Here is a 23,875-nt window from a genome sequence, read left to right as displayed (position 1 = left end):
TGAAGTTGTTTGAGATGGATGCTTCCCAGGAAATGGGGTTCTGTGGTCCTCCAGGTCATAGAAACAGTATGTGCCAAAGTCTAGAAGATTCATCGGAGCTCATCTGTATCGTCATCATAGCATTATATAAAAATAAGGACCCTTTTCACAAGAAGGTTCCAGACTCTCTGTGTATCTTAGGTAACAGGGTAGATAGGATAGCGGCGGACCTTTAGTGATATAATGTAGGAACACGACCGAATATGCTTTGAGGTACAAAACTTAGCACTTTCATCAAGGGCACGCAAGGAAATAGTTCCACATACGACGCACAGCCAGGCATAGCCAAGTCAACTCAACCCAGGAGGTACCCCCAACAGTCACCGTGTTCATCTTCTGATGATGCCTCAATAGGGTCCCAGGGACACTACCGGTCTTAGATTCAAAACCAATGTACACAACCCTCTTTGATTTATGACCTGAGTCTGGACTTGAGCCCATAGGGGGAGACTGTAATAAAAGCCAGTTGTTCCTCTCCCTGCTCTTAGATTTTTCCAATCACTTTGAGAGTCCACTGGCTGAGACTAGTGCCTGGGGGCGAGGAGGGATGCTCTCCTCAACATAGGCTGCCTTTCCTTGTTTGATTCCACTCTTTCAGATACCAGACCACTTGTCATGTAAACTTTGAGATAGGTGCAGGTATGGAAGATGCCTACCTAGTAGATGTCCTGGTCTCTGCATATACGTCACCCAGAACTTCCTGCCATCACTGAGCTTGCCCAAGAACTCCTGAGAACCACAGTTCACCTAAGTTCCTATTACTGGCTTTCAGGAAGGAGAGTCTCAACAGGAAAGCAAGCAAATATTTTTAAAGATTGCAAGTTTAACGTGTGTTTTTTGCCTGCCAGATGATGGAGGGTGGTTTTTATTCCTCCTATATGTAAAGGATCTTGTTCTGGGAGGCGAGATAAAGGGTAGATAGAGGTGAGAAGGCTACCCACACAGGGCTTACTCCTTTGCTCCTGAGTTGGGGGAAGGACAAGTTTAAATACAATAGGAAAAGGTAGGGAAGCCATGCATACTCTTGGAGGTTAATTCCCCATCTCAGCAAGAGATGGATTCTGGGAGTCATAGTACAGGCAGGTCGGACCTAGAGGGTTCTTTAAGAAAGTGTTCCCTATGTTTGTACCTTGGCAAACTCGGGGTGGATGCAATGTTTCCATGGCAACCTCTTATAGACACATGGAACTTGCACACATTCTGGAAGCCATTGTCTAACAATTCCAGGGTGGAGTTCTGACCGGGGATTCGGTCTACATCCGGGACAGTGAGAGGACAGCTTGTTTGAAGGTTACAGGGTTCAGAAATCAGCTTGTCTTTCTGTCGCAGGTCAAATGCTGTCTTTCATTCATGGAGGCCTGGGGGGTGTGGAGCTGAGCTGGTAGCAAGAATGAGCCAGTCACCGAGGCACCCCATGGCTGGGTAGCCTCTATAACGGATTCCTAAGTCCTGTCACAGGCAAGGCAGCAAAGCGTGAGGCCCCTGCCTCTCCAAAGAGGGTGCCTCAGGTGTACATGGATGGCTTTCCTTGAGCATGGGAGGCAGAACTTTCTGGAACCATCAGCCAACCAGCTTCTTCCCAGTTACTGTCGTGAGGATGTCGGGTGGCCACGAACCTCAGGGTAGCATTTGCATGAACAGACCTGGGATTAGGGCTGCCTGGAAAGGAAGCCCGACACCCTAAATATGTCCAAGACAGATAATACAAGCCAAGCAGCTAGAGGGCAGGCCACCTAAGCACATTCTCAGCCCCCTGAGTCTAAGGGACGCCGCTAGACCCGGTTTCCTGCACTTCTGTGTTCAGCCACTGGGTGCTTCAGATGAGGAGGCTGCTGGGGGGCTTAACTTCTGGGCCATCGGAGAGAATCTGATAGCTTCTTTCCTGTCGTTCCTTCTAGGCAATTGGGAAAGATGCATGGGGGTTTTTTGTTTGTTTGTTTGTTTTTGTTTTTGTTTTTAAAAAGAGGGGATGTTCACACCCTTGTAGGGAGCAGGTTTTTTTTTTTTTTTTTTTTTCATTTTTTAAATCACATCTTGCTCATTGCTGAAGGAATCTAAACTCTTCATCTCTGGAGGTCAGCCTCCTTCAGGATGGGGCAGATGTTGCAGGAAAGCCACATTTGAAGAGATCTTTATGTTTCACATTGGTAGCTAATCTCAGCTGCGGCATGGCATCTGCCCCCCTTCGGGTCCTTAGAGTCCTGCCCTGCTGGATGCATTCGCCTGGTTTCTTCTGTGTGCTCCCAGGAGGGTGCAGTTTGGAGGTTCAAACATCAGCAAACGATAGGGAAGCATGCCGCTGCCAGCTATGCTTGCCTCTTCTCGCACACATCTGGTAGGAGAGAAGGCAATTGCCCCAGGAAGAGAGACGAAGGGGTTGGGAAGCTGTGCAGTGTATTAATATTCTGTGTCTCTATCTGTTCTAGTTCAGGAGTCTGGTCCTAAGGGGACCATGGTGACTCAGCCTAGGGAAGAAACAGAAAGGGTAGGTTTGCAGAGGGCACCGTAAGAAAAGGAAGGCAGGCTGCTGCCTGGATGTGCCAGACTCCAGGCAGTTCTATGAAGTGACTCTGTGCCCCCGTGGGCTCTTGGGACCTCCGACCTGCTCTCTCTTTCCTATGCTATGGCTCAAACCTACTTTGACTTGTGCTCTTGGTGTATAGTCACACCCTATAGTGGGAAAATATCCACAGCTGCCCTCCACACCACTGCATGGAGCACTTGTGGGGGTGAACTAGAGGAAGACCCTAGAAGGAGACCTTGCGTGATCCCAGGCTAAGAAGGCAGTAAGGAGGGAGAAGAGAGGGAAAGTAGGCTAGAGGAATACGCATCGCACCAAAAAAATCCCCTACCCAGCTGGCTGCATGGAGAAAGAGAGAGAGAGAGAGAGAGAGAGAGAGAGAGAGAGAGAGAGAGAGAGAGAGAGCGTAAAGCTGCTGGAGCCTCAATGTGACTGGAGGTTAGCGTGAGGAAGGACAATCAAGGAGCTTCCAGCAGAGATCCGAAGAAGCAGAGCAGGACAATTTCACTACAGAAATAAAGACTCGGGCTCAGAAAAATACAAAGGGATTTAGCACATCTACAGATGACAATCTATAGATGACAAGCAATCTGACCACCCACGCTCGAATTCATAGTGAATCTAGGAAAATGCAAAGAAAACAGACCCCCTGACATTGAGTTCTGTGATCAGGAGCCAAGTCTCTGTCCCATCAGCCACGCCCACTGACCTCTCTCTTTCTCTCTTTTAATGAGTCATTGGCACAATCTGAATATCATGAGCTATTAACCAAATACAGCAAATTGATCCTTCTTTTCTGCTCCGGGTTCTAGGTCTCTCTCTCTCTCTTAGTTGGGGAAAGACTCACTAACAAAGTCCGAGATGAAGGGAGAGTTAGATGTACACCAATCTTAACTTACAGATGTTATCTAGTATGGTGACTCAGAGGGGCTCTGTTACTTCGGATGCCTGGGGTATGGGCCTCCTCGCCACCAGGCTCAATCCTACCCCTACCACGGCTGCTTTACCCTCTGCTCCCAGGAAGCAGGGATGGGTGTGAGCTCGAGGACAAGTTCCTGTCCAAAGTAAGCAATTAGGGAAGAACGGCATCACACATGGAGAAGTCTCTTGTCTGTGTGTTTGGGTTATAGACACACCCAGGTTACGGATTTTTTTTTTCCTCTAATGGTGGCACAGGCAAGAAAGCTGGGAGCCAGGCTCTCTGCAGATTCCAAGATGCTGGTGCGGGATGGACTTCAGAAACAGAAAGCCGAGTGCCATGGAAACCAACTGAGAGCGCCCCAGCTCTACCGACAGGAGTCCTGTAGAAAAGGCAATAAGAATAGTAGTGACTGCAAGGAGCTATGCCCTGCTTAATGGCTTTCCCCCTCATGCCTTGGGGGGAGGGGTCTCCACGGGGTGGAGGAAGGAAGCCAGGGTGAGATGGAAAGTTCCCTTTTCTGTAGCAACCCAGAAGTCAACCTCAGCGGGGAGTCTCTGTGGATCCCTGGGTTGAAAAGAATTGGGGCATGGATGGAGGTGAGTGTTGTTCACACCTGTCTTTCCTTTCTCGCTCTCTGGTGCCACCGCGATACCTGGATGGCTACTGGAATTCCAAGACGAAAAGAAAGCAGTATTTTTTTTTTTCTCCTTCGGAGTTGCTACTGGCGGTTGAAGCAATAATTGAGAACTCCTGGCTATTTATTGCATTGGGAGGAAACAAAACCATGAAAGCATTGAAGACAGCCCTTTAGTGTCCCTGCCAAGGAGATGGAGTTGATCCGTGACCCCGGTTGCACTGCAAACTTGAGTTCTTTACTAAACTGTACCAACGCCTGCATCCATCCATAGGTCCAGATCTCCCGTGTGGAGGAACAGAGTCTGCCCGCGGGCATGCACATGCGCGGTGAGCTGGCAACGCGGAGTGGCTGGTGCGAGGAGGCTGTTACTCCATGCCGCTCCGCAGGATCTGGTTGGCTGCGATCAGCATGACGCTTATGATGAAGGCCATGGCGAAGGCGCATATGAGGCTCTTGCGGACGCAGGTCTGTCGGTTCTGTTTCTGTGAATGAACTGGGGTCAGGGCGGAGAGGAGAGAGAAGAGAGAGAAATCTTGAGACAGGTTGTATGTTTTCCACATGGCGTAGGCTGTGTGACTGATCTAATCAGCTCAGGTGATGGAAACCATGGGACTCTTAGCAACCACTGAGCAGAAACTTATGGCGAAAGGTAGGAAATGGTAAAACATCTCTCTCCCAGAGCTGGGGTCCGTGAGATGTTCAGAGACAAATTTAGACGTCTAGATAGAATGGAGCTACAGTGAGGTTCAGAGACAAAAATCTGTACCATTCCAGGACGAGTTTCAGAAAAGACACCATGCAGCCACTGTGAGCCCCTGTAACCAATACTAATAGAATGAGGTTTGAAAGCTTCCCCACATATTCTATGTGTGTGTATCTTGCTTGTACATGTGCCTACGAAAGCCAGAGAACAGCCTTGGGTGCCGTTCCTTGGGCATTCCTTGGGCATCGCCTACCTTGTTTTTTTTTTGAGACAGAGACTCTAACCAGCTGGGGACTTGCCTAGTAATCTAGGTTGGCTGTGCAGTGAGCCCCAGTGACCTACCTGTCTCTACTGCCCCAGTACTGGGGTTACAAGCGCACACCACCACAGCTATGTGAAAATCAGGTTCTCATGCTTGCAAGCATTTTCCCAAACTGAGCTGTCCCCACAGTGTCCTTTTGGAGACTCAATTACCTCTCCCTAGTGGTACCAGTTGGGGACCAAGTCTTCAACACAGGAGCATCACAAGACACCTCATAGCTAAACAGGACACAAGGGGTGAGTGGGCAGGGGGTGGGGTGATGTTGATACAAAAGGGATTGTCTACTTCATCGTAGACAGTCCCTGAATCAGGTCTCTGGGAGCTCACATCTTAATAAGCTCTTCTAGAGTCTAGGCAACTTTCAGTTGTTTTGATAGACCTGGGTGGAGGTTGAATTGCCAGAGGGGTGTGTGTGTGTGTGTGTGTGTGTGTGTGTGTGTGTGTGTGTGTGTGTAGTGTGTATGTGATTTATGCGTGAGGTGTTGGGAAATGTGGTCTTTCAAATTCAGCTATTAAAGAAGATTAGGGACTTGGGATAAGGCTTGACCAGGAAAGTGTTAGCAGTGTGAGTATGAGGACCTGGGTTCGAGCCCCAGCACCCACATTAAATAAGCTCCTCGTGATGGCAAACACTTGTGGTCCCAGAGCTGGAGTGGGAGAGACAGGCAGATCCTGGAACCCATTGGCCAGCCAGCCCAGCATACTTGGTGAGTTCCAGACCAGCCAGGTGGATCAGGCATCCTGAGGAACAATACCCGAGACGGACCTCTGGCCTCCATGGACTTGCACATGCACACAACACACACATACATGCACATGTGCACCAAGAGGACTGGCAAAGCCAGGTGGGGTGGTGCACTCCAGTCACGCCAGCTACCTGAAGGCGGTCCGAAGAATTACAAGTTTGAGGCATGATTTGGTTCCAGGATGAGACTCTGTCTCAAAACACAGCAACAAAGGATTCAAATGCAAACAAACGAACAGGGCTGACAACATGGCTCATGGGTAAGGGAGCTTGTCATCAGACCTGACCACCTGAGTTTGCTCCTTGAGACCCACATGGTAGGAAGGGTGAAAACTGATGCCCGAGAGCCGGCCTCTGACCACCACAAGAGCGACACCCCGCATCCCCCCCAACACACACACACACACACACACACACACACACACACACACACACCACTAACACAGTAAACTAAATAAGCAAATAAAGAACGTTTAAAAGAAGCAAATGGATAGAAGACTGGAAAGAGGAATGGACCAGTTAGGCCCCTCAAGAACATGGAGCCCAGTGTCATACTCCAGCGTCCCCCACCATGTTGGGACTTCCCCGAACCCTGTAGAAAGAACAGACTACGAAGAAGGAATCAGGCCACGCTTTCAAAGGCAAGAAGAGCTTTCCCTAGGAGGAAGGGCCCCAGGGTTTGACAAGGACTCTGAAAATTACTGTCAAGCCAGATTCACAGTGAGCCTGTGCCCCCCCCCCCCCCAAGCCACCGTTCTGGCTACCTCTCCAATTTGCCGAGATTCTTTTTTTTTTTTTTTTTTTTTTTTTTGGCCAGACTTTCCTAAGTCTCATCTTGTTATCTTTAATCCTCCTGGATCCACCAGGCTTGTGCTTCCCTTGGGTGATTTAAGAGTATTTTTTGTGGTTCGATTCTCCACTTACTGATGAACTCCGGGTTTTAAGTTCTTAGCAGGGGGAGGAGATTTTGCTTGGTGTGGAGACGGGCTGCTTCTGGGAGCTGGCACACAGAAGAAAAAAAAAATGCCAATTCTTGGAGAGGGCAAAGGAGATGGAGTTCAAGAAGAAAAGGATGGGGTGGGGTTGGGGGTGTAGCTCAGTGCTTTCCTAGCATGCCATAGACCCTGGGTTCCATCCCCAGCCTTGCAGCATTAAGTAAGGGTGGTGGTGTACCCAGGAGGTGGAGACAGGCAGATCAGACATTCAAGGTCATCCTTGGCTACAAAGCAAGTTCTAGCCCAGCCAGGGATACACGAGACCCTATCTAAACAAACAACGAACCAGCAACAAGAAACGGAATGGAAATGTGCTCATGGCTTGTTGAGGACTCGCTAATGTATTCTAGGCCTGTGCCTTTGTAGAGATTGTCCTGTCAGACTCCATTCTGAGGGTTTGTGGAAAGGTTCGGCAACAGAAAATGCTGTGGCTGGCCCAAGCGGGGGGTGGGGTGGTGGGGGTGGTGGTGGTGGTGTGTGTGTGTGTGTGTGTGTGTGTTCACGGAAACCCTTCTTTTTGAAGGATACTCAGGAAGCAAGGTGACAGATGACAGGCTTTTATTCGCCTGGTTAAGGTGTGGCTATGAAATGTCTCCTACCGGCTGATGTGTGTGAACACGTGGCCCCCTGCTGGTGGTGCTGTTTGGGGACGCTTCCGGAGATGGGACTGAGTCACTACAGGGGTGGAGGTGGAGTGGGGGTGGGGGTGGAAATTGAGGGTTACACACAGCCACACTTCCTGTCATGGGCCCTCTGTTTCCTGATCCTGGCCTACCTAAGCAAGGTCTTCACGCAGGCAGTGAGGAGCTGCCTCCACCCCAACCCCCACCCCGCTGATGGACGGTATTAAACTACGAGACCAAATAAATCTTCCCTCCTTTGACTGCGTCTTGTGAGGATTCGGTCACACAGATGAGAAAGGTGATGAGCAAATCCCAGCAGGGTCCCTTCCTCTTTGATCTCTGAATCCTTCAAAGCATGGGGAAGGGAGAGCTAAGAAGGGCCCGGGAATCCAGACAGGCGTGTCCAACCTTTTGACATTGTGAAACAATGCTGTCCTCTGTAAAGTTCACGCTAGACAACTGTGCTATTTTTTTTTTTAATCACACGCCCAAACAATACAATGCTTTAACTAACTTTACAGTTTTGCGTTGGGCTGTATCAGCTGCAAGCCAGGCATGCCAAAGTTAGAATGATGTCTGATAAGCTGAGGAGACCTTCTAGAACATTCTGAAGCCATAGTAACTTGGAAACAGAACTGAACTGAAGCCTGTAAGTCCAACTTAGTACAGAGTGGAAGGTGGTTTTGCAGTGAATCTGGACATCTCCAGAGAACAGAAATTGTATGATAGAGCAAAAATAGAATGTCTTTTGTGGCTGAACCTAGCACTCAATTTCCCTGGGCCTCAGTTTCCCTATCTAAAATGGAGGATAATAAGAATCAACTTGGGAAGAGACTTAAAGACAGAGAACTTCAAGGATATTGCTTATGCCCAATTCACACTGACTCTCCTCTTTAAAAACCCAAGTTTGTCAGCACTCGGGAGGCAGAGCCAGGCGGATCTCTATGAGTTCGAGGCCAGCCTGGGCTACCAAGTGAGTTCCAGGAAAGGCGCAAAGCTACACAGAGAAACCTTGTCTCGAAAAACCAAAAAACAAAACAAAACAAAACAAAACAAAAAAACCCCAAGTTTGTTTACTTCGTATATGTGGGCGGGCATGTGTGTGCAAGTGTGCAAACAACCACCTTGGGTGTCTTTTCTCAGGTGCCACCCATCTTCTTGTTGAGAAAGGCACTTGCCATTTAGGCTAGACTGACTAGCGGGCATGCTGGAGTTGCTACCTCGGCACCATTGGGGTTACAGGTGAATGCCCACCATGCCCTGCTTCGTTCATGTGCATTCTGGGGATGGAATTTGGGCCCTTACGCTTGCAAGGCAGATACTTTATAAATCGAGCCATCTCCTGAGCCCTAGAATTCATGTCCATTTATTGAATATCCTCAGTGAGTTGGTTACTGTGTTTACTTTATGTGCATGGTGCGCACAGACTTGGATCTCACACAGGCTGGGTGTGGTGTCTTTTGGTAGATGCAGGGCCTCCAGCGTCAAGCAGCCCAGGCCAATAGCATTTGACAAATAACAGAGATGGGATTTGAACCCATGGTTTGCTCTGCCTTGCAGGTTCAAAACCTCTGCATACATTCCCCCCGACCTTCTGCTTGCTGACTGGGAAGAGGTGTCAAACACTTGGTGTGGCTGGCAGGAACCTGAGTCGGGACTTGATTCATTTTCTTGAGACTCTCCTAAGGTCATTGGCAATTTTATATTTGCATTGCATTATATTGCATCAAATAAATACGATTTATTCTTAGTGTATATTCCTTTCTTGTTGAGTCCTGGGCATTGAACCTAGAGCCTCGTGCATGCTGGAGAAGTGCACTACCACTGAGCTACAGTCCCACCCCTGATTCTTTAATTTTTTTTTCCTTGTGACTGTTGTTTTGGAGACAGCATCTTTACTATGCTGCCAAGGATGTCCTTCAGCTTGCAGCAACTGAGGCCAGAGGCTGTCACAGCCTCCGAGACTGTCTGGAATTTAGGCATGAGGCACCATGGCATGTTTATTTATTTATCTATTTTGTTTTATGCCTCTGTATACCATATGGTTGTAGGTTCCCAAGGTGGCCAGAAGAGGGCACCAGATCCCCGTGAACTGGAGGTACAGGAAGTTGTGAGCCACTCAATATGGGTGCTGGGAACTGAACTCTGGTCCTTTGCAAGAGCAGCATGTGCTCTTAACCACTGAGCTGTCTCCCCAGCCCTTTACTTTATAGCTGTACTTAATAAACTTGCTGTGTCCCCAGCGGGCTTTGAACTCACGATGTCTCTCAGGCTGGCACTTAGGAGCTCTGAGAAAGTCTAAATTGAACCTCAGTTTCCCTTTCTGTAAAAGGAGTTAACAATAGGAGCTCTAGGCACTGAAAGAGTTCATTCAGAAGCTGGGGAGATGGTTCATTCCATAAAATATGAGTCACACAAACATGAGGACCTGGATTGAATCACCAAAACCTATGTAAAAAGTTGAACTCCCAGTGTTCACATGCCTGAACTCCCAGTGTTGGGGAGGCAGAGACAGGTGGATCCCCAGGGCTCACCAGCCAGTCAGTCTAGCTGAATTGCTGAGCTCCAAGCTAGTGAGAGAAACCCCCATCTCTACAAAGGTGAAAATGAAACCTTAGGTTGACCTCTGGCCCTCACACATGTATACACACATGCATAAAACTTAAAAATAATGAAAGAGGATGAGCAGTAGTGGCGCACACCTTTAATCCCAGCACTCGGGAGGCGAGGCAGGTGGATCTCTGTGAGTTCGAGGCCAGCCTGCACCACAGAGTGAGTTCCAGGACAGCCAGGACTACACAGAGAAACTCTGTCTGGAAAAAGCCAAAATAAATAAATAAAATAAAATAAATAATGAAGCAAAAACAAATCACTACAAAGATTAATGAGGTGTCCCAACTGAAATCTATGCCCCACCATAAATTGCTAGAGAAACACCAGCCTGCCTGCTTGTCTCCCCTGGGGCTAGAAGAAACACCTGCTTGTTTATTCTCCCATTCTGCAGCTTCTGGTGCAGAGCTGAGCGCACCTCAGATGCTCCCAGGTCTCCTTGGAGCTTCTTACTGCCATCAGTTCTTCCTGAACCAACGCTAGGCTCACCTTCCCATTGCCCTGTTTAGTATGCGGCACAGCACTGCTCCCTGCAACCCTCCTGTGCAGGCTGCCATCCCGGGAGTCGCAGTCTCCTGCTGCCCTACTCAGCTGGAAACACCACATCTCCCTCCTGATCCCTTCTTGCTGACTTCCCCTCATCTCTTCCCCTCTCCTCTCCTCCCCGCAACCCCTCCCCCTCCTCTCCTCCCCTCCCTCCTCTCCTCCTCTCCCTCCTCTCTCCCCTCTTCCCCTCCCTCTTCTCTCATCACTTCCCCTCCCTCTTCTCTCCTCCCCCCCTCTCCTCCCCACCCCTCCTCTCCTCTCTTCTTCTCTTCCCTTTCCCCTTTCTTACCCTCCCCTCCCTTCTCCCATTTTACTGTGGTGCTAGACTGTTGAACTCGGGGCCCCACACATCTTAAGCACACTCTCTGCTACCCAGCTCCCTCCTTTATTTTAATAACCCGACTCTTAATATCAATTTATTAATCTAGCTACACAGTTCACACATCAAGAACAAGACACTTCTAAAGTTGTGCAACCATCATCTCTGTTTAACACAGGAACATTTCCATCACCCTAAGAAGACATCCAGTATGCATTAACAGCATTTATCATTCTCCTCTGTCCCCAGCCCGAGGCAACCACTGACCTTTCTAGTCTGATGAATTTGCCCGCTCCACATGTTGCATGGATAAAATTGCAGGATGTGGGACTCTTACATCTCCTTCTGCTCACTTTACACACTGGAGGTTGGTTTGTGGGGTGGGTTGCATCAGCATTTCATTTTTTAAAATTTTGAGACAGGGTCTCAGGGAGCCTAGGCTGGCCTCATACTCACTATGCAGCCAAGGATGATCTTGAACTCCTGATCCACATGAAGTCTGGCATTGCAGGCATGCACCACCATGCCTGGCATCATCTCATTTCTTTCTACTGATTAATAATATGACATAATACATTTTTTATAAGTTCATTACTTAAGGGCATTTGGATGGTTCTGATTTCTTTTTGTCTATTATGAACATGTGTATACATGAGGTTTTGTGTGTGCTTGTGTATGTGTGTGTGCAGATGTACATGTATATAGGTGCTTTCTGTTTGAGGGTGTGTGCACGTGTTCACATGCACAAGGAAGCTCCAAGTTAACATGATCTCTTGGAAAACCTTTTATCCACTGACCCATCTCCACAACCCCCCATGTACATATTTTTGGGTAGCCATGCCTTCTGAGTTCCCTTGGCTATAAACTTAGGCATCCGACGGCTGTTTTATATATTAATCTCAAGTTTAATCTTGGAGGAGTTGGCTCTGTCAGGGATCATCGTCCTATCATAGATTGCTTTTCTGTCCATCTTCCCATTATACTTCAAGTATTCTTTTTAGTACTTGACACATGAGGTGAGGAAGTGGGCTGCAGGAGGCTGATGCAGGATGTACCACTAGAGCCGCTCATTTCTTATCCCCAAACTTGCTAACCAGCCCTTATAAACCAACAGACCCTGCCTGCTGGCAGGACCTGGCTTTGCAAGGGTTTGCTTTAGTGATGGACTGTCTTTTTAACACCAGTTCACACAGCTCCATGTGGTAGGTGACAGGGGGTGGCTCTGAGATTCTTCTCTTGGAGACAGTAATCTGCATAGACGATGACACTGGCCAGCTGGGTGACTACGGGTCCAGTGAGTTCGTAATCCCTTTGCTTCAGTGTGGATGCTGGAAACTGGGCTGCCTGTCTGTAGAGGTGATGGCTTGGGAGTGAGGCGAGCCGACTCACGGTTCTGGTGCTGATCTTCCACACTAGCATTTCCAGTAGGACCTCTGAGTTTCAGGAATGGGTAAAGGAAGGGGTTGAAACCAGCTCTGGTGATCCTCAGGATAAGCCAGGGCCAGCCATCCAGTTTGGAAGCTATAACTGCTTCCAGATCCCTTAGGCTGGATACTTTATGAGTCTCCTGTGGTTTGAATGTAAGATGTCCCTCATGGGCGCATGTGTTTGAGCATGTGGCCCCCAGCAGGTGGAGCTGTTTCAATTTGGGGGAAACTGTGGAACCTTCAGGAGGCGGAGCCTTACAGGAGGAAGTGGGTACTGGTGGGAGGGGACACGAAGTTTGGAAGCCAAGCCCCACTTCCTGTCTACTCTCTGCTTCTCAGCCTATCAAGTTGTGAGGTGTCTCAGACACAGGCTCCTACTAACATGAACCCCACCCCCCACATCATGCCTTCCCCACCATGCTGAACCACACCTCTTCAAACTGTGAGATAAAATAAGCTGCTTCTTGTCAAGTGTTTGATCACGGCACTGAGAAAAGGAATAGCCGAGTCTACGAAACAGGCTCTCGACACAGCCTGAAATGGAACAAACCGAAAGGGAGTTTTCTTTTCCTTTAAAAAAGAAATTATTCAAATTTATGCACCTATGTGTATGTACAGATGTGCAGGATGTCAGATCCGCTGGAGGTGGAGTTACAAGTGGCTGTGAGCTGCCCCCAAACTCAAGAGCAGCATGTGCCCTTAACCACTGAGCCATCTCTCCAACTTTTTTCCATTAAAGATTTTGTGTGTGTGTGTGTGTGTGTGTGTGTGTGTGTGTGTGTGTGTGCATGTCTTTGCACACAGGGGCCAGAGGAGGGCATCTGATCCCTCAGAGCTAGAGTTGTAGGTGTGCCTATGAAGCCCAACTTGCTTTGGACCTAGGATCTAAACTCCAGTCCTCATGATCCTGCAACAAGCACTCCTAACCACTGAACTATCACTCCAGCCCAGAAAGGGAATATAGAAATATATATATATACCTTGATGATATTAGGTGCCATCACCAGATGAGACCCGTGGGTGCTGATAGAGGATGGAGCTGTAGGGAGTGGACTGAGGTTGGTGTTTTATGATGCTTTTGTGGAGAGCACCCTCTATTTGTACAATTAGAAGCTGGTTCACTTTGTACCACAAAACCTCACTCTCCTTCTCTTGGCTTTTCTTTCCTTCAGACAGCTGTGCTTTTCTTCTGAGGGTCCTACCCTGGCCTCCTGGTGTACAGGTCAGGCATGGTGTTGACCTTCCAAGTGTCCTTTCCTTCCTTTAGATGATATCATGCATACTCTGTATCTGGGATCCGTACTACTCCATGGGATGAGACTCTCAACCCCAGACTTCACCTTCTACCCCATCCCAAGCCAGAAGGATCAAGAATGGTGTCCACAGCTCTTGGTTTGTCTGAGGTGGACACGGGAGCCAAATAGGTTTGAGAAGGAGCCCTTTTGGGGGTGAAGATGAGTCCTGGAAGGGGGAATCGTGTTAGCTTCTGAGCTTGGCCCAAAATGAAGCCAATAGAGACGAAGGGAGAAGACAGAGACAGGGAAGCAGAATCGAAGATGAAGGAGGAGGAGGGAGGAGGGAGGAGGGGAAAGAGAATGAATATTGAGGAGAGGAAAGATAAGGAAGAGGCAGAGGAGGAAGAGGGAGAGGAGTTGTTTTGTATATTTATCAAAAACAATTTTCTGGCTCTTTGGTATCTTAGAATCTCTACCGGTTCTCAGAAATTTTTTCTACAAGGTTGTAGAAAGCCTAGCGCGTCCCCACACAGAATAAAAACTCCTTAAGTTCCAACTGATGCCCTAATCTGTTTTCAAAAGCCGCCTTCTAGCTTTCCACAGGCTACCAGCCTCAGCTCCTCCTCAAGCCAAAGACTCAGGTTTTATTTCAGGAAAATCCCCGGGCAGGCCAGCCAGAAGCAGATGGCGTGGGTGACATCCCATGCCCTCTTCATTTGGATGGCCCCAAAGAATCCATAATGAATTCCCAGGTGACCAGGCAGCTTGCGTGATCCAGGTGAGCACTTGATGACCGGACAGGAACATTGTGACGGCAGAAAGGAGGACTGCCCTGGTGACCTTGGATCTGACCACAGAATTCTCTCTGACCTTCCACAGTGCCTCATGTTTGTATCTAAGCATAGCTACCATTGTAAAATCCTCGAACTGAATAGATAAGAAAAAAACAAAACCCAGAGAGGCCAAATGCCATGAGGACCACACAGCGTGTTACATGTCTCGCCAGTGTGACTGTGCTGGCTAATATCAATTATCACTTTGACTGGATCTCCAGTGAGCCAGCAGGCAAACCTCTGGGCACACCCATGGGAGATGATCTTGATTAGGTTAATTAAGGTGGGAGGAGCCCTAAAAGTGGGCGGCACCATTCCCTCGGCTTGGATTTGCATGAAGAGGGGAAAGCTAGGTGGCCAGGGGCATCCATTACTCCTTGCTTCCTAACTGTAAGTACAATGTGTCCAGCTGCCTCATGCCTCTGGTGCCTGGGCTTCCTCAACATGGTGGACTATAGCCCAGAACAGTGAGCCCAACAAACCCTTTCTCCCTTATGTCGTTTGGGTCAGAATATTTTAATCACAGGGACAGGAAAATTAACCAAGACAGTGGTCAAATGCCTGACAGAAATAAAGGAAGAAAGATTAATGTTGGCTTATGGCTTCAGAGATTTCAGTTCAGTCTCTTGGTCCCACATACTTGGGCAAAAGATTATGGCATAAGAAGTAATGGCAGAGGAGAGCTGTTCACATCACATCATAGCTGACTAGGAAGCCGGGAGTGAGACAGGAAGTGGCCAGAAATAACAGACACCCAAGGACCCAACCCCAGTGCCACTTCCTTCAGGTCACCCCACTTCAGGTATGATGTCCCACACCATAAACTTTCCAGAACTCCCAAAATCACCATTTGGGGACCAGTGTTAAAATCATGAGTCTAAGCCAGGTGGTGGTGGCACACACCTTTCATCCGAGCACTGTGAGTTCGAGGCCAGCCTGGTATATGAAGGAAGTTCCAGAACAGCCAAGGTTACACAGAGAAACTCTGTCTCAAAACAAAACAAAACAAAACAAAACAAAAAACCCCAAAACCAATAAATGAATGAATGAATAAGTAAATAAATAATAAAAAAAATCATGAGTCTATGTGACATTCATATCCAAGCCATATCACAGTCAGGAGAGAGCTGTATCCAAGTACTCCAGAGAGCTACCTTCCTTGACCCCTCTTTAATCAGACGGAGACTCCCCAGGTGCAAAGACATTCAGCCATCTCTTTCCCAGAAACGACTTATTTCCCAGTGCCCTGGTCTCTTTTCTGCTGCTGTGACAGATGTCTGCGAGAGAAAGCAACTGAGGGGAGCAAGGGTCTGTGGTTGGCTCACAATCCCAAGTGACAGGCCAGGGCTGTGAGGAAGTCCAGGCAGGAACCGGAAGCCTCGTATCCACAGGCAAGAGCAGAGAGAGAAGGCACATGGGTCCTTGTTTGCCTATTCCCAGCCACTTTCTCCTCTCTTTTATAGTTCAAGACTCCGTGCCCCAGGAATGATGCTGCCCACAGTGGCTTCGGTCTTCTCATACCAGTTGGCTTCATTAAGATAACGCGCCCCACCCCCCACCCTGACCTAGATAATCCCACCTTGAGGACCTCCTCTCGGGCAACTGTAGGTTGTGACAAGTTGACAGTTAAAAACTAACCATCGGCTGTTGGAGAGATAGCGCAGCGGTTTAAGGATGTATACTTCTCTTGCAGAGGACTCCAGTTTGGTATCCAGCAACCACATCAGGTGGCTGCCTGTAACTCCAGGGGACCAGATGCCCTCTTCTGGCCTCCAAAAACACTATACTTACGGGCACATATGCACACAGATACACACATAATTAGAGATAAAGTAAAATATTAAAAAAAGCTATCCATCACACCCAGGAGGTGTTTTATTTCACTTCCCTTTCCTGTGCCCACTGTCAGAATGTCTAGGGAAATTCTAAAAGGTGGAACTCCAGTTAGTGGATAGGGACCGTGTGTCTTCAGAGGCTCACACAGTCTTGCTGTTCTTCTCGACTTGGCTTCTAGATATAATGATTTCACCGGCAGTGAGATAGAAAATGGAAAACGATAATGGAATGCTCCTTCCTAGGGAGCTTTTGAAATGGCTCCAGCAAAGGACCTATAGTGACAAATGAAGAAGCCAGGGGACTGGGGAGATGGCGTGGTCAGAAAAATGCATGCTTAGGAAGCATGAAGACCTGAATTAAGGTCCCCTAAGACTTCTCGTCAAAAGCCAAGCATGGCAGCACGCATCTGTCATCCCAGTGCTGAGGAGAGATACAGCAGGATCTCTGGGACTTGCTTGCCAGCCAGAGTGGTTGAATGGATGAATTTCAGTTTCATAAGAGACTCTGACTCAAAACATAAGGTGGATAGTCACATGATGTCACTATCTGGCCTCCACATACACACATGCGCATGCACAACTCCCATAAACATGAGCACGCACACACACACACACACACACACACACACACACACACACACACACACGAGATAAAACATTATCCAGGAGATGGGGGTTCAAGTCCTTAACCACTGTTGCCTTTAGATAAGAGGCTTCACCTCGCTGAGCCTCGGTTTCCCCATCTATAACCACAAGGATAAAATGACACCTCAGAACTCTGCCGAGTTGGCCACATAACCAGGTGGCCAAACGTTGGTAGGCATGTGGGAAGTCGCCACCCAGCCATTTCCTCCCAGGGCAGGCTCCTTGCCATAGCACTCTGTAATGAGCAAGTGAGGTGACCCAGCCAGGTGACCCAGTGCCATTCTGGTTCTAGATGACAGTTGGATCACTGTGAGTCTTGTCTTCTTGTCTTCTTGGGTGTCTAGAGACAAGAAAGCAAGGGCTGGGGATATGGCTCAACTGTGAACAGCACTTGCTCCTCTTGCAGAGGACCCAAGTTCAGTTCCCAGTGCCCATATTGGGCAGCTCACAACCACCTGTAACTTTAGCTCCACAGGACAGACCCAGATCTGATGGTCTCTTCTGGCCTCCTGAACACAGCTAACATACACCTGATGGACACCCGAACACAGATAGCATACACACACACACACACACACACAGAGTGTGTGTGTGTGTGTGTGTGTGTGTGTGTGTGTGTGTGTGAGAGAGAGAGAGAGAGAGAGAGAGAGAGAGAGAGAGAGAGAGAGAGAGAGAGAGAGAGAGAGACTAAGCTGGGGATCATGATGGTGCTTGCCTTTAATCCTGACATCCTGACATTCAGGAGGCAGATCACTCTGAATTCAAGGCCAGCCTGGTCTATGTTATGAGTTCCAGGCCAACTAGGACTACATAATGAGAACCTTTGACTATACATAGACAGACAGACAGACAGACAGACAGAAGATAGATAGATAGACAGACAGACAGATAGATAGATAGATAGATAGATAGATAGATAGATAGATAGATAGACAGACAGATAGATAATCTACCTTAAAATATAAAGTTGACTGTTATGGCACATTCTTGTAATGTTAGCACTGGGGAGGCAGAGACAGGAGGATCCCTGTGACTCACCTAGCTGAATTGGTGAGTTCCATGTGAACGAAGGAGACTCTGTCTCAAAAACTAAGGTGGATTCTATTGTAACAACAGCCAAGGTTTTACTCAGCCTCCACAGACCACAAATCCATATGCATGCATGCACACACACATACATACATACACACACACACACACACACACACACACACACACCCCTGCACACACATACGCATACACATATATACATAAACACACACATAAACTTAAAAAAAGAGAAAACAAACGGAGTTTGGTAGTACAACTGGTAATACCGGCTGCTAGGGAGGGGGAGGCGGGCAGATTTAAGGCAGCGCTGGACTAGAGTGAACTTCATGCCATCCTGGGCAGCGTACCAAGACCCTGTCTCAAAAAGGAAAGAGAGATGTCGCAGTGGGTGAAGGTGCTTGCCACCAAGGCTGACAACCTGAGCTGCATTCCTGAGTCTCATGTGGCAGGACAGGTGTGTGTGTGTGTGTGTGTGTGTGTGTGTGTGTGTGTGTGTGCGTGCGTGCATAAGCTGTCCTCCAACTCTGCATGTGCACCACGGTGTATGTGCCATCCCACCCAGCCCCCAACCCCGCGTGCGCACGCATACATACACACACACACACACACACTAAATAAATTAACATTAAACAAAGGAAAAGGAGGGCCGAGAGTGTGTAGCTCAGTGGTAAAGCACTTGCCTAGCGTGCATGGGACCTCAGGTTCACCCCCCCCACCTCAGTACTGCAAAATACTATTAATTCATGAATGAATTAACCTCTAAGAAGTCTCAGCACTGAGTATGTAAAAGAAATCTGCTGATGGCTAACTATGATATTTTAATGTAATTACAACATGTCAATTTCCCTCTATTCATTAGCACAGCTGTTTCCTTCTAAATTAATTTTTTAGTTGAGAGTGTGTGTGTGTGTGTGTGTGCAGGTGCCCTCAGAGTCTACAGGAGAACATTGGATCCACTAGAGCTGGAGGTACAGGTGGTCGTGATGCAACTGATGTGAGTGTTGGGACCCCAACTTGGGTCCTTTGCAAGAACCCTATATGTTCTTAGCCACTGAGCCACCTCTCCAGCCCCCGAAATAGTTGATTTTCAAAGTTTGGAAGAGGGATAGAATTATTTAGCTTCCCAGGAACTCTTGAGTGACTAGGAGATAAGCTTTTTTCCCCCTCATAATTTTTTTTTTCATGAGCCCAAGAAAAATTGACCCTTCCTTGTATCTCTTCTTTGGGTTCAGTTGATGCGTTTCTTCTGATAGCCCTTTGGCTGAAAGGGCTCCATCCTGAGCTCTTTCTGGTCAATGCATCTGAGAAGCCCAGAGCTTATCCTTTCCCAGGGATTCTGTGAAGCAGATGTAATTATCCTGACATATGTAGATGAGGGGACACAGAGGAGTTACACAGCTTGCCCAAGGTCATTCAATTAGCCAATGAACTTGGTCCAGGTTTGCTGACAGATTCGGCAGGCTCCTTCCACCATCCCTGAGGCAGCGAGCCTCCAATGAGCAAGAAGACAAAAATTGCCACAAACCCACTCAGCCAGCCCCAGACTCAGAATGATCCCAGGAAGGACAAGGTCCATACAAGGTCTTCTGAAACTTGAAGTTTGAGCCCACTAGGGTGGTGTGTGCTATAATCTGAGAACTCTAGAGCTTGAGGCAGGGGGATCTTGAGTTCGAATGAGTTTAAGTGTAGCCTAGGCTACATATGGAGACCATATCTCACAGAAATGCCAAATAGCAACAACAAAATCTAACAAAAAGGATGAGGAGAAGGAGGAGGAAGAGGAGCAGGAGGAGGAGAAGGGGAAGGAGAAGAAAAAGGAGAAAAAGGAGGAGGAGAAGGAGAAGAAGGAAAAGAAAGAAGGAGGAGGAGAAGAGGAAGAAGAAGAAGAAGAAGAAGGAGAAGGAGAAGGAGAAGGAGAAGGAGAAGGAGAAGGAGAAGGAGAAGGAGAAGGAGAAGGAGAAGGAGAAGGAGAAGGAGAAGGAGAAGGAGAAGGAGAAGGAGAAGGAGAAGGAGAAGAAGAAGGAGAGAGGACTAAGGTGATGGCTCTGTGTTGGCTTAAGGTGGCTGCCGCATAAGCATGAGGACCTGAGTTTTGATCCCTAGCAGTCACATAGAAGCTGGCACAGCATTATAGGACTGTAACTCCAGCACACTGGGGAGGCAGAAAGAGGTGGGCTCTGGGAACTCAGCGGGCAGCCAACCACACTGAAACAGTGAGCTCCAGGTTCAGCGAGAGACCCTGCCTCACAAAATAAGAACTCAATAGAGGAAGGTGCCTAGCATCGACTTCCGGTCTCCACAGTTACAGGCATTTGTATCCCATTCCCATGCACCTGCACATACATGTGTACATGACCCCAACCTCTGCACACAAAAGAAAAATGAAAGGAGGAAAAAGTGAAAACAGAAACATAAGGCGGAATTCAACCACTGTATCTTCCCTAAGGTGACCTGTTAATTTGGCCCTGACTTTTTAAGCTTTGGGACAAGGCTGCTTCTCATCCTGAAGACTGGTAACTAACTGTAGGGCATGTGGAGGCCCTGGGGAAGGCACCCAGGCGGGTGCACCCACCTCCTTCAAACTCCGTCTGGCAGTTCCCCGAGGTCTCGTTCAAGCTCTCCTCCTCATTGATAATGATGTTCTCGATGTCCTTCATCGTCAAGTGATCCCGGAAGGCGTGGTACAGGATGTGCTTCAGCTCCTCCAGAGTGACTCTCTGCATGTCAAACTGTGGAGACAAAGAACAGGAAGAGGGCTCTGAAAACAGGGGTGTGAGCTCAGCTGGGTTGCTGTCAGCCTGACCAAAAGCTCCTTAAGAAACGGAGTTTCAGGATACCAGATGAGCAGTCCCCATCGTCCACCCCCACCCCACCCCCCACTCAGCTCTGAGCATATGCGTGCTCTTATTGGGGACAAAGTGAGTGAAATATATCCTCCTTGATTTAGGACAGAAAGAGTAAAAAGCCACTTGCTAGTTGGATTGATCATCAACCAGCCATCTGCTGTCAACCCTCCACATTTCATGTACTATAGCATGGTGCCATACTTTAGACAGTGCATATGTTTCCAAAGTCCTATCATCTTGCAAGAAACCAGTCATTTTCATCTTGTGTTTCCACTTTGGACAATGCATATGTTTCAGTTTTTTTTCATCATTTCCGAAGGAACCAGCAATTCCAATTTTGCTTCGAGTGTGAACTTACACATGTCTGCTGTGGGTTGAATGTGGTCTCCCTCCCCACCATCCCTCCAACAGTTATCGTATTGGAAGCCTCGTGCTCGGTGTTGCGGTTTTGAGATGGAGGAAACTTTAAGAAGCGGGACACGGGGCTAGAGAGATTGCTCTGCGATTAAGAATACTTTGTTTGTCCAGAGGACCTGAGTTTGGTTCCCAACATCTATGTTGGGAAGCACACAACTGCCTGCAACTCCAGCCAAAGAGGATCAGACTCTCTCTTCTGGTCTCCGAGAGCACATGCACACACATGGTACACATACATATATTCAGGACCACATACATACACAGATAATAAATAAATATTATTATTTATAATAATTATAATTATTATAATAAATAAAAATTATTCGGGAGACTGAAGATGTTGTTCCAGAGGGGTGCCTTAGTTCCAAGACAGGGCTTAGTTTTCTAGTTCTCTCTCTCCTCTCTCTCTCTCTCTCTCTCTCTCTCTCTCTCTCTCTCTCTCTGCTCACGTGTGCATGGATGCACACATGTGAGTTTGTGTATGTGTGTGCACCCATGCATATATACATGGGTGCACACGCATGTGGAGGCCTGACGTTGATGTCTGGAATCATCCTCCATTGCTTTTCCACCTAATTCACTGAGGCAGGATCTCGCAGTCACACTCAGAGCTTGCCAACGGGGCTGGTCCCTCTAGCCAGCTCACTAGATGCCCTGTCTCCACATCCCCAAGTCAGAGTTGCAGGTGGGTCACCATGGCAACTGAGCATTTCCATGGATTCTGAGGCTCTGAACGCTGGCCTTCAGGCTTATATGGCAAGTGCTTTAACCACTGAGCCATCCTCCCAGCCCCACGAGTGTAACTGTTGCAAAGCCTGCCCTCGAGTCATCTTCTGACTTCCTGTCTTACCGTGTGATCTCTCCTGCCATTGTGATGGGATCTACCCGAAGGCCTTCATCAGTGCCTTTCCAAAACTCGGGCCTGTATCAGTCAGTGTCTGATTTTACTACAGTGATGGAAGATGACTAATATGGTAGATTCATTATTTTTCTCATGGCTAACAGCAAAACACCAGGCAGAGCAACGTAAGGAAGCATTGGTTTATTTGAGCTCACAGTTCAAAATGATACAGTCCACCAAGGTGGGGAAGACATGGCTGCCATGGGAACTGGGGGCAGCCTGCCACATTGCATCGGGAAGCAGAGAGACGAATGTGGGTGCTCATCACTTTTTCCATTGTATTCAGTCCACGACCTCAGCCCGTGGGATGTAAGGTGGATTTACCTCCATCAGCTAACCTAATCTGGAAACTTTCTCCCAGACATGCTCCAGGGGCATGTGTGTGTGTTCTGTGTGATTCTAGGTCCTATCGAGCTGACGGTCAAGGTTAACCATCACACCAAGGGGGGAACACGGGAGCCCAGGACTGAAAGGAGTCCACACAGATACTTCTGAAAGCCAAATCCTGGGCATTTTTCTCTCCTTCCTGTCTTTTCAAGCATTTTGGAAGTTTGCACCTCGTTCTCGGAAATTAAATTGAGCTACTGAAACTTGCTGGGAAAATGGAGATGATTCAAGTCGGAAGCCCGGTATGAGTCAGAGCAAAAGATGGGCATTCATATATGGGCTGTGTTGTCTGCACTATAGTTTAATGGCCCTGAGAGTGACTTTGTCACAAAGCTAGGTACAGTGTCCCTTCACATTGGATAAACGAGGAGTGTAACCCATGTGCAGGAATGAGGCACAAAGAACGCAGAGGAGAATGATTCTGATACAAAATGGGGATCCTGGCCTAGTTAGGTTTAACTGTCAACTTGACATAGCCTAGAGTCACCTGAGAAGGGAGTCTCAGTGGAGGGATGGTCCAGATCAGATGGGCCTGTAGGCACATCTGTGGAGATTGTCTTGATTGTTAATTGATGATGATGATGATGATGATGATGATGATGATGATGACGGTGATGGTGATGGTGATGATGTGTGTGTGTGTGCGTGTGCGCGTGTGCAGAATGCTGTAGGTGGTACCATTCCATGGCTAGGTAGCCCTGGGCTGTATAAGAAAGCTAGTTAAGGCCGGGCGGTGGTGTGCACGCCTTTAATCCCAGCACTTGGGAGGCAGAGCCAGGCAGATCTCTGTGAGTTCGAGGCCAGCCTGGGCTACCAAGTGAGTTCCAGGAAAGGCGCAAAGCTACACAGAGAAACCCTGTCTCAACCCCCCCCCCCCCCAAAAAAAAGAAAGCTAGTTAAGCCTGAGCCTGTAAGGAAGCCAGGAGGTAGCACTCCTCCATGACTTCTGCTTCCAGATTCCTGCCCTGACTCCTCAGTGAGTGACAGTGACCTGGAAGTATAAGCCAGATTAACCCTTTCCTATCCAAGCAGCATTCAGTCAGAGCGTTTTATCAGGGCAACACAATAAAGTCAGAACATATCCTCTGCCATGGTCAGAGATGAAGAGTGTTGACATCAAATAGATTCTTTGGGGGGGGGGAACGTAAGTCACTGCTACTTGGAAGACCAATAACAAGAGATGGAGTGCTGCCTGGAAAAATACTATACCACTTTAAGAGCTTCCTACCATTCAGAAACTAGGTGAAAGGATTGACTAGAGGCTAGGAAATAGAGATATAGGTTCCCTGCCTCCATTGTTTTGGCTGTTTGAGCATT

At 48.1% G+C, this 23,875-nt stretch overlaps 1 protein-coding gene and 1 long non-coding RNA gene across 2 annotated transcripts in view; one reads left to right on the top strand and one right to left on the bottom strand.

Moving 5' to 3' along the window:
* Positions 1-1,289: 1,289 nt before the first annotated feature.
* LOC131898670 (uncharacterized) lies at positions 1,290-9,262 on the top strand. The gene is made up of 3 exons (XR_009375984.1): positions 1,290-1,368; positions 4,391-4,584; positions 9,068-9,262. It is a non-coding gene; the product is annotated as an uncharacterized LOC131898670 (long non-coding RNA).
* Positions 3,229-23,875, bottom strand: part of Caln1 (calneuron 1) — a 421,108-nt gene continuing 400,461 nt past the window's right edge. Inside the window, exons 5-6 of the mRNA XM_059249886.1 lie at positions 20,580-20,736; positions 3,229-4,612 (exon numbers count right to left, since the gene is read on the bottom strand). Of these exons, the coding sequence (XP_059105869.1) occupies positions 4,485-4,612; positions 20,580-20,736 (285 nt within the window). The 3' untranslated portion in view covers positions 3,229-4,484. The remainder of the gene's footprint in view (positions 4,613-20,579; positions 20,737-23,875) is intronic.

Source organism: Peromyscus eremicus, chromosome 23 (assembly GCF_949786415.1).
Source record: "Peromyscus eremicus chromosome 23, PerEre_H2_v1, whole genome shotgun sequence".
Classification (NCBI taxonomy): domain Eukaryota; kingdom Metazoa; phylum Chordata; class Mammalia; order Rodentia; family Cricetidae; genus Peromyscus; species Peromyscus eremicus.
The sequence above is the reverse complement of the archived record's forward strand: the minus strand, read 5'-3'. Positions and strand labels throughout refer to the sequence as shown.